Raw genomic sequence first — 16,247 nt, forward strand, 5'->3', positions numbered from 1 at the left:
GGTGAGCACATCTTGTGGATTTTACAACAGCTTCGAACCAGCCAGAACCATGGATCCCAGATTTTAGGACTGGGATCCATTTTTATCCATTTTATTAGCTAAAATCTGGATCTAGGATGGGTTCTCCATGACTCTAGTGGCATAAAGAAGGTGGTCGCTCCATCGCTGAGGTGAAAGATCATGGAAAACTGTGAGAAATTATTGCCGATCATAACTGCGGTGTTCACCTGAGCTTGCTGCCCGCAGAATCCGTTACTTTCACGCTGCCGTTCTCGTGCCGTTATTTGCTCTCTAGTTACTCTGATTCTGAACTTCTGTTCAACGAAATAGTTTAAAACCATCACAGCCGTGACTGATAAACACTCAAGAACTAACTTGAATCAAAGTGAAACAGGTTTTAATTGTTGTTCTCTTAGTCTTCGAATCATACCATTGGAGGTTTAAGGCAGGAGGTTCTTACGATTGCGACGTGTTCCGCGGTTTTAGGGGAAGCACTTTGAAAATGGTGCTACATTTACTGCCTTTTAAATTCCACTGTAAATGCGCGATACAGAGCATGGAGAGCTTTTCTTTGATTCTGCGTGATTCTACAGCAATTTTCTCCAGAGCCGTGGCTCTATCGGAGCACCGCAGCACTCGCCCAGAGTGTTTTGAGGACGGGGTTATTTGCAGCTTTCTCGAAACACTGCTACAGGATTGGTGCAACTCAAGAAAACATTTATTTATCAGCATCTGTGTGTTATGATGGGGGTCTAATTCACACGCTCTCAAAGGCCGACACCAGCTGGTGCTCCTTACATCCGCCGTAAAGAGACCTTGTAATTTGCATGAACCAATGTGATGATTAGCCTTGACTGCTTCAATCATATCCACCAATGCTAATGGCTTTCTTCGGCTTCAGACTTTCTGAAAGTGCAGTAATTGCCTGCGTTTTTTCGCTCTTTCAATTGGTCCAACTTTAACGGACAAAATACGCTAATCAACATTTTAGTTTCGGTGCCTATTGAAATGCCTACCTTCTAAGGAAACAAGGTTTTCAGTCTGTTGACGGCAGCTTAAACGGTGAAGTCAAATAACTGTTCACACCTGTCCAGTTATTAATGCCACGCTACACTCTTTACAATCATGAAGACACAGAAGAACCTCTTATATTTACCTAGAGAACCATTCAGTGGTGCAGCTCAGCAAAGCATTTTTGTCAATGAGTGTGAAGAACGTTTAAAGTTTGAAGAACCCCCAAGCAGTGTAAAGACTTCTATCCGTATAGAAGCTTTAGATTGTGTGGAGGTTCTCTAAACCTTTCCAACTTCTACATAATGTAAAGGTTCTATGACACCCTCAAATTGCTGTAGAACCTTTTATATCATATGGAGGTTTTTTAAACCTATTAAAGCTTTAAAGAAGCTTCACTTCATTTAACATTTACAACATTTAGTTTCTTCAAACCTTAAAGTTAAACCTCCACATAGCCTAACGCTTCTGGGAAGAGCCCTTAAATCGGTATAGATCCTTTAACATCAAGTGAAGTATTTTTAACCTTTAGAAAGGTTTTAAGAGCCTTCACTTCATTTAACCTCTCAAACTTTTACATTAGCTGAAGTTTCTTTACACTGTTTAAAAAAAAGTTCTTTAAAAAAGTTACAAAACCTCTACGCAATGTGGAGGTTCTAGGAAGAACCTTTAAATTGGTATGGAGCCTTTTATCTGACTTTTGAAAGATTTAAATAACCTTTGCTTTCCTTTGGCCCTTAGAACTTTTACATTAGTTGAAGTTTCTTGAAAACTTGAAAAAGTTAAAAAACCTTGACACAACGTAAAGGCTCTAGGAAGAACCCTCAAATTGGTATAGAACCTTTTTACATCATGTGAAGGTATTTGAAAGGTTTAACGAGCTCTCACTTCATTTACCTTTTAGAACTTTCACATTATATGGAGAATCTTTTAAAGGCTTGAAATGGTTTAGAGAATGTGTTCGTAATGTAAATATGCCAGGTAGAACTCTTAAATTGGTGTAGAACCTTTACGTTACGTGAAAGTTCTTTTAAACTTTTAAAAGGTTTTTCACACTAACAAATCTCTTTTGGAAACATGGTTCTTTGGGGAACAAAGAGTAATGCATAGAACCGCGATCTCATCATTAAGATCCCAAACAACTGTAAGAATGTATAAATGGTTCTTTGCATGGTTGAATGGTTCTTTCTGGTGGAAAGCATGTCGTATCTTCTTCTTCTTTCGGCTGCTCCCTTTAGGGGTCGCCGCAGCGGATCATCTGCCTCCATCTTGCCCTATCCACTGCCTCCTCTACTTTCACACCAACCATCTCCATGTCCACCTTCACCACATCCATAAACCTTCTCTGAGGTCTACCTCTTCTCCTTCTACCCGGCAGCTCCATCTCCAACATTATTTGACCAATATGGAAAGCATGTTGTATATGGCTCTTTAGATATTTTTTTTTCCAATAAACTGTTCGATGTGGCTCCAGAAAGGGTTCCACAAAGTCTCAGAACACTCCCATTTTTGCTAAGAGTGTACAAGTTGATGTTCAGTGTTCCACTTTCTTGAAAGAGCTTTGTAGATTTGCAAAGATTCTCTAAATTCTTTAATATTCCATATTAATCTCTGAAATGAATTTGCTTTTGCTTTGCAGACACATCGAGAACTGGTCGGGCCTCCAGACTCTACGTGATGTGGACATGGCACTGTACACTGGACTCCAAAGACTGTGAGTAGTGGAGCCACTTCTTGGTCGCCAACAGCTAATCACTAATCTCTCACTCACCCTGTGCCCAGACACCATGACGAGCACCCAGGGTTTCTTCAGGGCTGCAGTGCTGCTCATCCCAAAGCCTGATTAGGGCCCCAGTGACTGCGTTTATTGTGGCAGATCTGTGGGTTAGTATTAACGATGACGCACTAGCAGTCCTGCTGGTCAGTTGGGCATTCTCTACTCCCAGTGGCTGATTTTGTAGCGTGGCCTTAATTCCTTTCAAGCCAAGTGCAAACAAAAGAGGCTCCCCAAGGCCTGCTTTGCACTGATCAAATAACGGCACTGAAGCGGCCAGGAAATTTAATTACGTCCCCCATCACCCCTCCGTCTGGCCGAACGCTTAGCTACAGCTCCTTCCTTCTGCCTGCTGTGGAGGCTGATCGACAAGTACAAAACTAGTACCCACTCGCATACATGCAGTGTCCCCCATGATCTTCCTTACCTGTCTATATCACTGGAGGCTTGACGCGGTTATAGCAGCTGATTAGCATGTTCATTAGTGACTCATCATTGCCACGGTTTCTTTTGCCCCTTGGTGGAATCTCATCTGAGACCAGTTTTCGTTCTGTTCATAAATCCAAACCTCTTGCTGCGAACACCAAGGAACCTCTCTGAGAACATATTGGTCCATTCATCATGAAATGTTCACACAGTTGGTGTTTATAAATGGTGTAAACATAGAGCTACGATATGACAGTGATGATATACATAAACTTCTCAATTAGCAAAGTTAGAGGCCCCATATACAGAACATATATACACCGACCAGGCATAACATTATGACCACCTCCTTGTTTCTACGCTCATTGTCCATTTTATCAGCTCCACTTACTGTATAGCTGCACTTTGTAGTTCTACAGTTACAGACTGTAGTCCATCTGTTTCTCTGATACTTTGTTAGCCCCCTTTTACCCTGTTCTTCAGTGGTGAGGACCCCTATGGACCCCCACAGAGCAGGTTTTTAAACACTGTGTCCACTCACTGTCCGCTCTATTAGACACTCCTGCCTTGTCAGGCCACCTTGTAGATGTAAAGTCAGAGACGACAGCTCATCTGCTGCTGCACAGTTGGTACTGGTCATCCTCTAGTCCTTCATCAGTGGTCACAGGTTGCTGCCCACAGGATGCTGTGGGCTGGATATTTTTGGTTGATGAGCTATTCTTTTTTAAAAACTCCTGTCTGATCCACTCAGACCAGCACAACACACACTAACACACCACCAGTTTTACTGCAGTGCTGAGAATGATCCACCACCCATATAGTACCTGCTCTGTAGGGATCCATGGGGGTCCTGACCACTGAAGAACAGGGTAAAAGGGGGTAACAAAGTATCAGAGAAGCAGATGGACTACAGTCTGTAACTGTAGAACTACAAAGTGCAGCTATACAGTAAGTAAAATTTACAGTGAGCATAGAAACTAGGCTATTATGCTCATAATGTTATACCTGGTGGGTGTATATATGTTCTGTATATGGGACCTCTAACTTTTTTTGTTTATGTATATCATCACTGTCATATCGTAGCTCTATGTTTACACCATTTATAAACACCAACTGTGTGAACATTTCATGATGAATGCACCAATATGCTCTCCGAGAGGTTCCTTGGTGTTCTCAGCAAGTAAACAGAATGAAAACTGGTCTCAGATGAGGTTTCATCAAGGGGCAAAAGAAGCCATGAGCCATTTACATACAGTGGTGCTAGTAACATGATGGTAGTTATCTAGTACTTTGGAGATCATACCGCACACTTGCACAGCTATTACTTAGAACCTGTTTGGTATTTCAGTTATTTCGTTAAACTAGAACCAGTGGTAGACGAAGTACACCAATCATGTACTTGAGTTAAAGTAGAGACACCCAAGGTAAAATATCACTCCAGTAAAAGTAGAAGTTCCTCCCTTTAGACCTCCACTTGAGTAAAAGTACTAAAGTATTTCCCTTCAAATGTACTTAAGTATAAAGTAAAAGTACTAAAAGAGTAATTCTGGCTCTGATGTCCTGTTATCATTTTTATAACCAGACTGGCTTCATGAACTCATTTCAGGTGAAAGTCCTCCAGCGTCTCTCTTGGTAAACCAGTCTTTTAATAGAACGTCATTAATTAGTGACGCTGACGTCTATTAAAATGATCAGAAGCACAAAACACTGAAGGTAAACAGTTTCCATCAGGGAGAACCGAGTGGCTCTGAAATCACTTTTTACACACAAGCAAAGTTTCAGTTTCAGATTTATTTACAACTTAGTTCCAAGTTTAAGTTGAATAAAAACTGGCTTTAAACTCAGGATCACAGATGAGCTCCTTTACTATGTTGATCTGTAGGCGTCTGTTCATAAACATAAACCAGCCCAAACTAATTTACTATAAAATGAAATGGTGTTTGTAGAAATTCAGAAAAAAGCCGCGTCAGTCTCGACTGCATATGTGGACATATTTCTATATTGTGCTCTATTTACACAAAGTTAGGTTAGTTCATCATTTATGTTGAACAGACTCTCCCAAAGTTTTACGCTGCTGCGCTGACGTTGAACCGAGTGCTGCACTGGGTCGGTATGACCAACAGGTCAAAACCAGCTCTAAACAAAGTGACCACTGGGCCCTGATTGGTGCTCTGGCTTTGCGCTTCTTTCGTTTTGACATGTTACTTTTTTATACACACAGAAACCAAAAGGAACGACAGATTTCTCAAAATGTAGGAGGAAAAAGTCGGATATTAGACTCTGAAATGTAGTGGAGTGAAAGGAAAAAGTCGCCCAGAACGGAGAAACTTCAGTACAGATGCACCACAAATACTAAAGTACAGAAACCAATTACATTTACTTTGTTACTGTCCACCACTGCTCAAAACTGACCATCATGTTACTTAAAATAATTTTCTTGATCTTGTGAAATTATCTACAACTAGACAGTGATTGACAGTGTCTAGAACCAGAGATTGACACTCAGTTAATACCTAGAACTTAAGGGCTTTTAAAGAAAGCCATACTTTGCTATTTAAATATATTATGCAATGCAGTTGTAATTAACATTGACATTTCTGGTTTATAAGTCAAACAGCTTCTCGTTCGGTTCATGTTTTGAGTGCAGAAGCGTCTGTTTTTTTGCATTTGAGTCAGACAAACAAACAAACAATTAAGCCGATGTTGCACATCACTCCCGTTGTCTGTACGTTCCCGGCCTGTCGCAAAGCAGAATACACCAATCTAATCACTCCCCCCAATGACCGTAATGAAAAGAGCTGTGAGTGCTCTGCGCAAATAAACATCTCGCAGATGCCAAAGATAAAAATGTATTCAATATACATAATTGATGCCAGATGCCAGAGAGAATAACCCCAGCGGTGGGGGGGTGGGGGCAGGGGTTCTTGCTTCATGCCTCATGCCTATCTTGGCTATAACAATGCTGCAGAAAGAGGGCGATGGGCTCAAAGAGAGGGCTACACTCTCAGAAACAAAGGTAGTAAACTGTCACTGGGGCAGTGCCCCTCTTATAACTGGGGTGGTTCCCTCAAGGCTCCATCTCAGTACCTTTAGTCAGGGAACATAACTGAACCATAATCCACTGAAATGATGTTGTCTAAGCTGTACTGACTCCACACACCCCGCCTCGCCTCCAGGCTTTTATTCTACTGCTCTGCTTTAAAACATTTGGTTATGAAAAGGAACAAATACCAACTTTTCACCTGGAGAAACTGATTTAAGGTTCACATTCAGACCTTAAAACCACTGCTGGAGCTTTGAGGGAGCATTTACATTGTTGCTACTTTGATGAATGAAAAATGATCCTGCACAGAACCTTCATTTCTAACAGTGCAGATGACTTCTTCCCTCTTTTACTTCTAAACCCCGACTCCCATCAGAACTGTCGCCCTTAGCCATCTAGGCAATTATCGGGCTGCTCAGACTGCGCTGATGTCAGAGGAAGTTAAAAAACCAAACGTGAGCCGCTCTCCTGCTCTCAGCCCGCTCACTTCTGCCCAGACCTGTGATTTACTTTAAATGAGCCTTTAAATTGGCGGCTAATCAGTGCGTCTCCCATGCGTCTGACATTAGCATGGCCCAGTCGTCCTTCTCCGCTGGACGGTGGTTGCAGCCCAAGTAACTGTCATGGTTTTCATACATTCAGTCACAGCTTTAGCCTTTTTTTAAGCAATTTACATAACCCTTACTTTTCCCTGAGCTCAGCCTCCGTTGTGCTCTGACTGGTGCGCTGAGGCCGGAGCGCTGAGCCCGGAGCGCTGAGGTCGGAGCACAGCACCACATGTGTTTTTGAGAAATGTCACAGTGGTTTGTTGTGGAAGCAAGAATATTTATGTTTGTTTCAGAACCCGTTTTATTTCTGTTCTCTGTTTCAGAACCATCATGAACTGCAATCTGCGGGGGATCCTACCTCGAGCCTTTGTGCAGAACCCACAACTACGTTACATGTGAGTCCTGTTTGCTGAGAATTTGACATGAAAAATGCCACTCGCTGCCACAGGCTGCCACAGGCTGCCACTCACTGCCACAGGACACCACAGGCTGCCACAGGCCGCCACAGGCCGCCACTCGCTGCCACAGGCTGCCACTCACTGCCACAGGACGCCACTCACTGCCACACGTCGCCACTTGCTGCCACAGGCCACCACAGGCTGCCACTCACTGCCACAGGCCGCCACACGCTGCCACACACGGCGCTTGTGCTTGTTGCTTCTTCCTGAAAATACAACATAAAATCTCCATTAAATCCACCACTGGTTGTTTTGGTAGGGACTTCAGTGACGAAACTGACTTTGTACATTGTTTTGGTTCTTCAAAGGTTCTTTAGTGATGTCACATCCCAAAGAACCATTTGAACACCATTTGAACACTTTAAAAGGTTCTTCTCTGTGATGGAAAGGATTAATGAGTACCAAAATGGCTACAAGTCATAGAACCGGTTTGTTTTCAAAATAGAACCATATATGATTTTGACAAAGTGGTTCTTTGAGAGTTCTTTTTATGTCACGTCCCAACGAACCATTTGAGCATTGGCAGGTTCTTCTCTTTAATGGAAAGGATTAAGGAATACCAAAAGGGTTCCCTTGCAAGTCATGGAACCTATTTGTTTTCAAAATAGAACCATATATGATTTTTAGAAAGTGGTAAGGGTTCTTTAGTGCTGTCACGTTCCCAAGAAACGTTTGAATGTGCAAATGGTTATTTGCACAGTTAAATAGTTCTTCTCTGTGATGGAAAGTATTAGTGAACACCAGAAGGGTTCCTTCACAAGTCACAAGTTTGTGTACTCTATGGAACCATTTCCAAAAAAGAACCATTTCTGATTTGTTCAGAGCTGTAGTTCAAGGGTTCTTTAGTGCTGTGACAACAGAATGACTGGAAAGCATAAATGGTTGTTTGCACAGTTCAAAGGTTCTTGTCTGTAATGAAAAAAGATTAAGGAGCACCAAAAGGGTTCCCTTAACTTTTTTGGTACTATATAGAAACATGTTTGAAAGATTTTTTAGAGAATCATATTTGATTTGTACAAAGGGGTTCTACAAGGGTTCTTTACTACTATGGCAACAAAAGGAATGACTCAGATGAATAGATGGTTCTTTGCATGGGTAAATGGTTCTTCTCTATGATGGAAAGGATTAAGAAGCACCAAAAGGGTTCCTTTACAAGAAGTACAAGAACCTTTTAGTGCTATATAGAACCACTTTTAAAAGCAAAATGATTCTTCAGAGGTTCTTTAGTACCATAATATCCCAAAGAACCATTTGAACACAGAATGGTTCTTTGGTTTCTCTTCTGGATAAAACGCCTATAATTCTTATGAGCCTTTTAAAAAGTGGTTCTATACAAAAATGTTTCTTTTTTTTGCTACTAAACAGAATCATTTTTAGAACGTTTCCTCAGAGAACCAAATAAATGATGCATACAAAGTGGTGCTTTAAAGGTTCTCAAGTACTGTAGCAAAATAAAGAACCACTTGAAGGCTTAAATGGTTCTTTGTGTGGCTAAATGGTCCTCTATGATGAGCGAGACTTCTATAGAGTACCAAAGAGGTTCTGTTACAAGGCATAAAATCATTCTTTGTAACTATAAAGAACCACTTTAAAAGACTCTATAAAGAACCATATGCAACAGGTTGCATTGTACATGTTTCTTCAGGGGTTCTTCAGTACTGTCACGACTCAAATCACAGTTTGAATGCATATATGGTCCTTTAATGGTTCTATATAGTACCAAAATGCTTCTATGACCAAACCCTGGTCTTGGGACAGAACCCTGTTGTATGTGATTCTTTAAAGAGCCTTTAACATAAAACAAGTTCTATAACACCAGAGACGCTACTCGCTGCTCTTGCCCACTGCTGCACTGTTGCGGTTCTGTATCGAATGATCCACGGCCTTGTACTGGTTCTCAGCCCAGTGGTTGGGATCCTCTTTTTATACATGAGATGTTAAAGCTTTAGGAAGCTCTACATGAGCCTGCGGTTCTATATCAGGAGCTTTCCTAGAACACATGTTTAAGCCAAGGAACACTTAGGGAGGTGAGTGTAAACGAAGCTTTGAAGCTGCTTGTGTTTGAGCAGATAAGCAATACATCTCTTTAAATAGGTCATGTTTACCGAATGGGGACGATGCATTTTCTGCGTTTCTGTCCCACCTACGTTAATAGCCCGTCTGTCTCCCTACAGGCCGAATCAAAGCCACTCTTACGAGGCTCGATGCAGGAGATGTCCCTGCATGCATAACTGATAATGAACAAGTTCTCTGCAGCTCCCAGCCAAACTATTTCTGACGCAGTGTTTCTTTCTCGGAAATCTCACAGAGAGAGAGAGAGACAGAGAGAGAGACAGAGACACACACAGAGAGAAAGAGACAGACAGACAGAGAGAGAGAGAGAGAGAGAGACAGACACACAGAGAGAGGGAGAGGGACAGAGACACAGAGACAGATACAGAAAGAGACAGACACAGAGAGAGAGACAGAGACAGACACAGAGAGAGAGAGAGACAGAGACAGAGACAGAGAGAGAGAGAGACAGACACAGACAGAGAGAGAGAGAGAGAGACAGACAGAGAGAGAGAGAGAGAGAGAGAGAGAGAGAGAGCCCCACAGTGGAGGTGCTGGAGGTCAGCAGGTCTCACTGGTTCTGTAAATTACACATGAAGGCGTTCATATTTAATTAGTTCGTGGTGTTTAGAGGAAATTGTCATTGCCTTCAGGAATGTTCTTAGCTCTATTTGCCTGTCCTTATATCTACACTCCTGAAAAGGTGGCGCAAAGGGTTCTTTAACTGAAGAACCATTTTTGGTTCCCTGGTCTGAAAGAGATTTGTGAGTGTGAAGAACTTCAATACCTTCTGAATGGAGCTTATGAAATATGAATGTTATGAAGACTGTGACTAAGTGTGTTTTGGAGTTTAAGAAGCTTCAGAAAATTTGCATAATCTAGATTCTTCACCAATTTAGAGATTCTTCCTAGAACATTTAAATTTTGTGCTCTTTACACTTACATCTTGTTGGTAAAAAAAAAAGTTCAAACATTGATTTAAAGTTTTTAAATTTATTTTTATTTATTTATTTATTTTTTTAAAGAAACCATCAATAATTCTTCTGTGGCATTGTGCAAAGAACCGTTTCCATCCATTCATCCACTGTGTAAAAAAAAAAAAAATCAACCTAAATCAATGATAAAAGATCAACCTAAGAAAACAACTTCATGTAGAAACAAGCAATTGAACTACACACTTAAAAAAGTGGTTCTACAGGGGTTCTTTAGTAAATAAAATGGTTCTATCTAGACCCATGAATACTCCAAGAACCCTTTGCATTATTAACACTGCTTTCACTGGGAGATGTTTTTCTTTTCTAACGTTTAAAAAAAAAAAAAAAAACGTTTTTGCGTTTTTTTAAAACGTTTTTGCTTTTTAAAAATCTCAGACGCTGCCAACTCAAACTCCACTGTCCCTCTGATTACCTTCCTGTGTTAATGTTGATGATGAAATATTACAGTGATCTTGGTGAATAATGAGGAGACGGAGCTGAACGTGTCTATTTATTAGGAGGAGTAATGTTAGTGTGCTTATCTAAAGCGTCTGGGAAATGGAGACTGAGACTGTGGAGCGCTGACACTGATAAACAGCAGAGGGCGCTCTCACAGCATTCACTACTTACAGTTCATCACACTTTAGTATTGTTCTGACTAATTTTACATCAGTAAGAGTAGCTGTCTGGCTAACTAACTTAACATCACTTTGATTACGTGTTTACATTTCAGCTGTCAACAGACATGACAGTGGATTATCGACTTTGACCAAGACGTTTAAGCTTTCCTACCTTGAGATAAGATGCTGTAGGAGAAGAGAAAACTCCTAAATTCATGACTAGAATTGCCTCTGTAATATGAATAACTTATGATAAAAGTTTCTGTAATACGACCCCAGGGCTGGAAATTGGATTCAGTGTCCAGATTTGAAGGCCTTTGCCCGGCAGCATATCTGTTTAGCTGATGTAGCCGCCTGGAAGCTAAGGCTAACGTAGGCCCGTGATCTCTGCTCTTTGATTTTGGTGGTTAGCCTCGCTCGACCCAACTGTGTCCTCTCTCACTGTGTCTCGGACTGCAGAAGCGCTGCTTTAGATTCTGTTTTGCTGTTTCCTGCACTGCTCTTTGTTCTGTCCGTCTCTAAAGGCCTCTGCTGTCTGTGGCGAATAAACAGAGGTTATTTGAGGTGGAGGCGTGCGAGTGGCGACGCAGGCTGGAATGAGGACCAGGCAGAGTGGGGAGAGAATGAAAGAGCGAGAGATGATTTTGTTAATGAAGGCTGAAACGGGCAAGCGTGACAGGTCTGTTATTTCCCTATTTCCCTCCGAGTCGCGGCGGAATGCATGATGAGTCGCTCTCTGTCACCTCCTCGCCATCCTACCCAATTTGAGCTGTCCATCAGGGCCGAAAACGCACTCGCTGCTTTCCCCCGGCCGACACACAGAGGTGCATGCAGATACTCATGGAGCAGAGGCGCTGGGGGGCCTGTGCACATGTGTTTGTGGGCTTATTATGTATCTGTCTACATCACATTGCATAAGACGATGAGCGGCACACCTGCTGAAAGGCCAAGCAGTGCATTTGTAAGCCGCACTGTGGGAATTCAGGGACCTCTATGACACTTTTCACCGCCTGTGACTGACTGATCTTTTAAAAAGAAGGTTCTCCAAGGGTTCTTTAGTAACAATAATGGTTCTATATAGAACCATGAACAATCAAAGGGCAAGTTGCATGCTTAAATGGTGTAATGGCTCTTCAAACTAATGCAGAATCTGTTGTACATGGATCTATATAGCACCGAAGAGGGTTATGCTATGGTTGCAAAGTCACACCACACAAGAACCTCTTTGGTGCTATACAGAACCCTATACAACACATTCTTCATCAGTCTGAAGAACAATTTCACTTTAAGCATGCAAATGGATCTGAGTGTTTAAGGTTCTATATAGAACCATTGCGTTTAGTAAAGAACCCTTGAAGAATCATATTTTATCAGTGTGCAGTCCTCCTCCAGCACTTCAACTCAAGCTTTGCCTTTATAGTGAAGCAGGTCATACTAGGGCCCAATCAATCTTTTATGGATTCAATCAACTGATAATAAAGGGTATCACCAATAAAGCTCAAATAATGTTGTTATGGAAACTACATTCATTTGTAGAATGAATTCACCTTTGGGCCAGAAACATACTCAATGCAGGTACCCCACCACAAATTACAGCATGCGACTAACATTTTCCAAGTCCTTCTGTAAAATATCACTGTGCGTTCTTATGTAGCTGTGCTGTTTAAAACACAGTACTGAAGGGGGCGCTAGAGGACAAATCAGAGAAGATCTACTGTTATTCTAACAGCCTCAACAGCTTAGCGTGGACAGTAGAGAAGAGTGAGCTGCTTTACCTCCTCTTCTGAAATGGAATGGTGATGATGTATCATATTTTCATATTTCCATAAGTCGTCTTTGCATGAGACTCGATTGCTCTCAATCTGCTATGGCAATTAAAAAATCACTCTGGCGGTACTGGACCACTTAGACAGGTTTGGCTGTCGTTATAGCGCCCCGTGTTGTAACGCTGAGAATGCAGATTGCATTGCATTATGAAATGCGTCGTGACACATTTTTGAATGCAAGTACGCACAAAACCCGTCTGTGCGGAGTTTTACAGTTTATCTCTTTTACAGTTGCATTTTATTTATTTCTTTTTATTTTCCTCAATTTTCTCCCCAGTTAAGTCCAATTCCATCCACTAGTTAGGAGTCCCCCAGTCACCAACACACATTTTCAAACTGCCGCTCACGCAACGTCATTGGGCAGCTAAACACGCTTGGAGGAGAGCACTAACCACCAGTTCTGTTAGCTAACAGATGCCTGTGCAGGCTAGCATTGTCTAAGGCATTTGATGGCAGTCGAGACCTAAATAACACTTTACAATGATATCTAGGCCGATATATTGGTTATCGATGTTGTATCAGTGATATTTGACGGACAGGGTTGAGCAGTAGTGATGTCGGGCCATTCTTTGTGTGTGTTCTCCGCTCTTATGGCTTACAATGTTTGCTGGCTTTTGTGTTCACACAACGCTGGCTTTTATATGCCGTAAAATCCCGCAGTTTTCCCAGAGGGGCCATTCAGCACAATGTCAAGTGGGCCAGACCCTCGGAACAAAGCGGCCATGTTCTGAACCATTTCCTGTGCTTTATGTCCCGAAGGTTCAGACTGGGCGAGCCATCCATCAGCCCCTCCTGGAGCTAATGTAATGGCCCTGGGGGTCTGGCCTATGGATACAGATGAGCTGCTCTGTTCGGATCGATATGAACTGTAGCTTCCTGCCCAGACAGTCTGACCCTGCACTGTCCGGACCCCCAGCCTGCATACATGATCATAACAGCAACAGGAGTCAGCTGGAGATTTTCATGAAATGTTTTCCTTGAAATCTCAGACGTTTCATTCATTTCATTCATTCAGATCATTTATGACTTGACATTGTTTTGACATCATAATAAAGTGCATTCTTAAAGCTGGTTCTCCAAGGGTTCTGTAAAGATGGTTCCATATGGAACTGCGAACACTCAAAGAACCATTTTCATGCTTAAATGGTCCTTTTATATAAATATATATAATATACATAATACAACATATATAAATTACCCCAAGGTGTGAGTGTGTGAGTGACTGTCTGTGTCTGTCTGTCTGCCTTATGTAATATATCTAATTAAAATCAAATCTATAGTAAAATTTTAAAACCTGCACCAAATATTATAAAAATTACTATAAAAAGTACACTGATTGAAATTCGTCACACTTTTGACACCACACAAATCATTGCAGTGTTTTTCCAGCCTGGCAGGGCCCAGATTTGCTTTATCTCATGTTAAATAATAGCTAATTAGTATTAGTAAGCAGTTCGCTGTGCTGTCTTAACACACTTTCACATAAACAATTATCTGTATTTGAACATTTTTACGAAAACACCCACGATACTCTGTCCAGTCACATTAACAGAGGGTGCTGTTTTAAGACGTTAATTAAATAAGGCTGTTCTACTGCTATGCTCATCGTGTCTAAGCAATGAAACAACCTGTTTATTGTTGCCAGATTGGGCAAAACCCCCTCATTGTAGAATTTCTTACTGATTTTTATGAAAATAATTGTTTATTAGTGGTTTTGTCAGTACCGTGTAGTGTTTCAATTAGCAAAATCTAAAGAAAATAAATCAATATAGTTTAACAGTTAATTCAAAATTATCAATTGAATAATAAAAATTATTCGGCTTTAAATTATTTGTTGAAGTGAAACACTTCTGAACTATTTGTATCCTTTCATATATATATATATATATATATATATATATATATATAATATTGGAGATAACATCTGGTAAAATATCTGAAAATAAAATTATTTGATAACAGCCCTATTTACAGTTGAGAACCTGTCAATACAGGATGTAATCAAATGCCAATGTAACTCGTAATGTAGTTAGGTAATTATTGTACAGTTAACTATGTAATTGTGTAATGTAAACTGGCAGTAATAGCTCCACACTTCTACGGGTGAATGCCTTTCTTAGTCCTGCTGGCTGAAACGTACGTCCTCTCACCAATATCTCCGATAGCTGATGTGGCATTTTCCTCTCCGCTTTACTCTCATCATTGATTTGGTCCAGTTTACCTGCCTGAACTCCGTTCTTGGAAAACCTCCAGACCTGAAGCTCGTACAGTGAACAGTAGACAGCCTGACATTTCAAAGCTTCCTGTTTAGCGCTCGGTTCAAATTTGCTGTCAGAATAATCAATAACAAATGAGGCACTTCAGTCAACAGCATCTTGAATGCCAGCAGTATTTGTAATGATAATCCCACCAGCTTCAGCCACAGTTCTGCAGTGTCCACTGAGAAACACGCTCTACAGGCTAAAATAAAGACTACGGCTATATAAATAAACATGACAATTCGAGGAAATTAAAGGATTTCTTCTTCTTCTTCTTCTTATTATTATTATTATTATAATTATTATTAAACTCTTGACAAAATCTACACAGAATGACCATGATAATATAAGAAATTAGATCAAAATGGCTAGATATCCATTTCCTGAAGGAACCGCAAGAGTGCTTGAAAAGAGTTGTGTGTGTGTGTGTGTGTGTTTGTGTGTAGGTGAAAAACATCTCCTTAGGTATGTGTGTGTCTGTGTGGTGTGTGTGAGAGGGAGAGGTGTATGTGTTGGGTCATTCAAATTAACGGTCACTCTGTTATTATGCAGCTCTTAGTGGAGAAGCCTTGTTTGAGTCCAATTTGCACCCTCTGAACAAACAGTCCTAACTCAGGAAATGTTTAATCTATCACTTAACCGGATAGATGGTGTGAGATAAGACCCCTTGAGGATTATTTTGGTGTAATGTTGTGTGTATTAAGAAGAAAATGTCTGAGTTATGACGAGTTAAACCGAGAAAATCTTGAAATAAGCAGATAAATTTGCATGGGAGTGAATGGAGCAGTTTTCTGTGCCTAGCGCCAAATAAATGCTCATAACTCTAAAGCTGATTGATAAAATGATGAGATATTTTGAGGTTGCAGAAAGGACAAGTTTCTCTACCATTCCCTGCATGATCAGCTGTGTCTGTGAGACTGAGTGGCCTGCTGTGACATCATCGATGTCAGCTAGAATCTGAAGTTCTGAACATTCCGCCATTCATTCTTATGGGAGGTTTTTAAATTTTAAACTTAATTTTATTTAAAACTACCGATCAGATCGACTCCAAAAATACATGGAACAAGTCACAGTGCCGAGACCCTCGAAACACAGTTTGAACGGAGTCTGTACGTTAAGCGGTTCGGGCTGTACTAATCACAGAACAGTGCGGAAGAAGAAGAAGAAGAAGTAGGAGAGATAACAATAGAGCGCTTTTTCAAGCTCTCTAAAAAAAAATCTGACCCAGCAAAGTTAAGCAGTGTGGACACTTACAGA

General features: G+C 41.0%; 1 protein-coding gene across 1 annotated transcript in view; it reads left to right on the forward strand.

Moving 5' to 3' along the window:
• ntrk3a (neurotrophic tyrosine kinase, receptor, type 3a) overlaps positions 1 to 16,247 on the forward strand; it is a 419,732-nt gene that overhangs the window by 99,662 nt on the left and 303,823 nt on the right. Inside the window, exons 2-3 of the mRNA XM_017716401.2 lie at positions 2,651 to 2,725; positions 7,126 to 7,197. Coding sequence (XP_017571890.1) covers positions 2,651 to 2,725; positions 7,126 to 7,197 — 147 coding nt within the window. The remainder of the gene's footprint in view (positions 1 to 2,650; positions 2,726 to 7,125; positions 7,198 to 16,247) is intronic.

The sequence above is a fragment of the Pygocentrus nattereri genome, chromosome 8, assembly GCF_015220715.1.
Source record: "Pygocentrus nattereri isolate fPygNat1 chromosome 8, fPygNat1.pri, whole genome shotgun sequence".
NCBI lineage: Eukaryota > Metazoa > Chordata > Actinopteri > Characiformes > Serrasalmidae > Pygocentrus > Pygocentrus nattereri.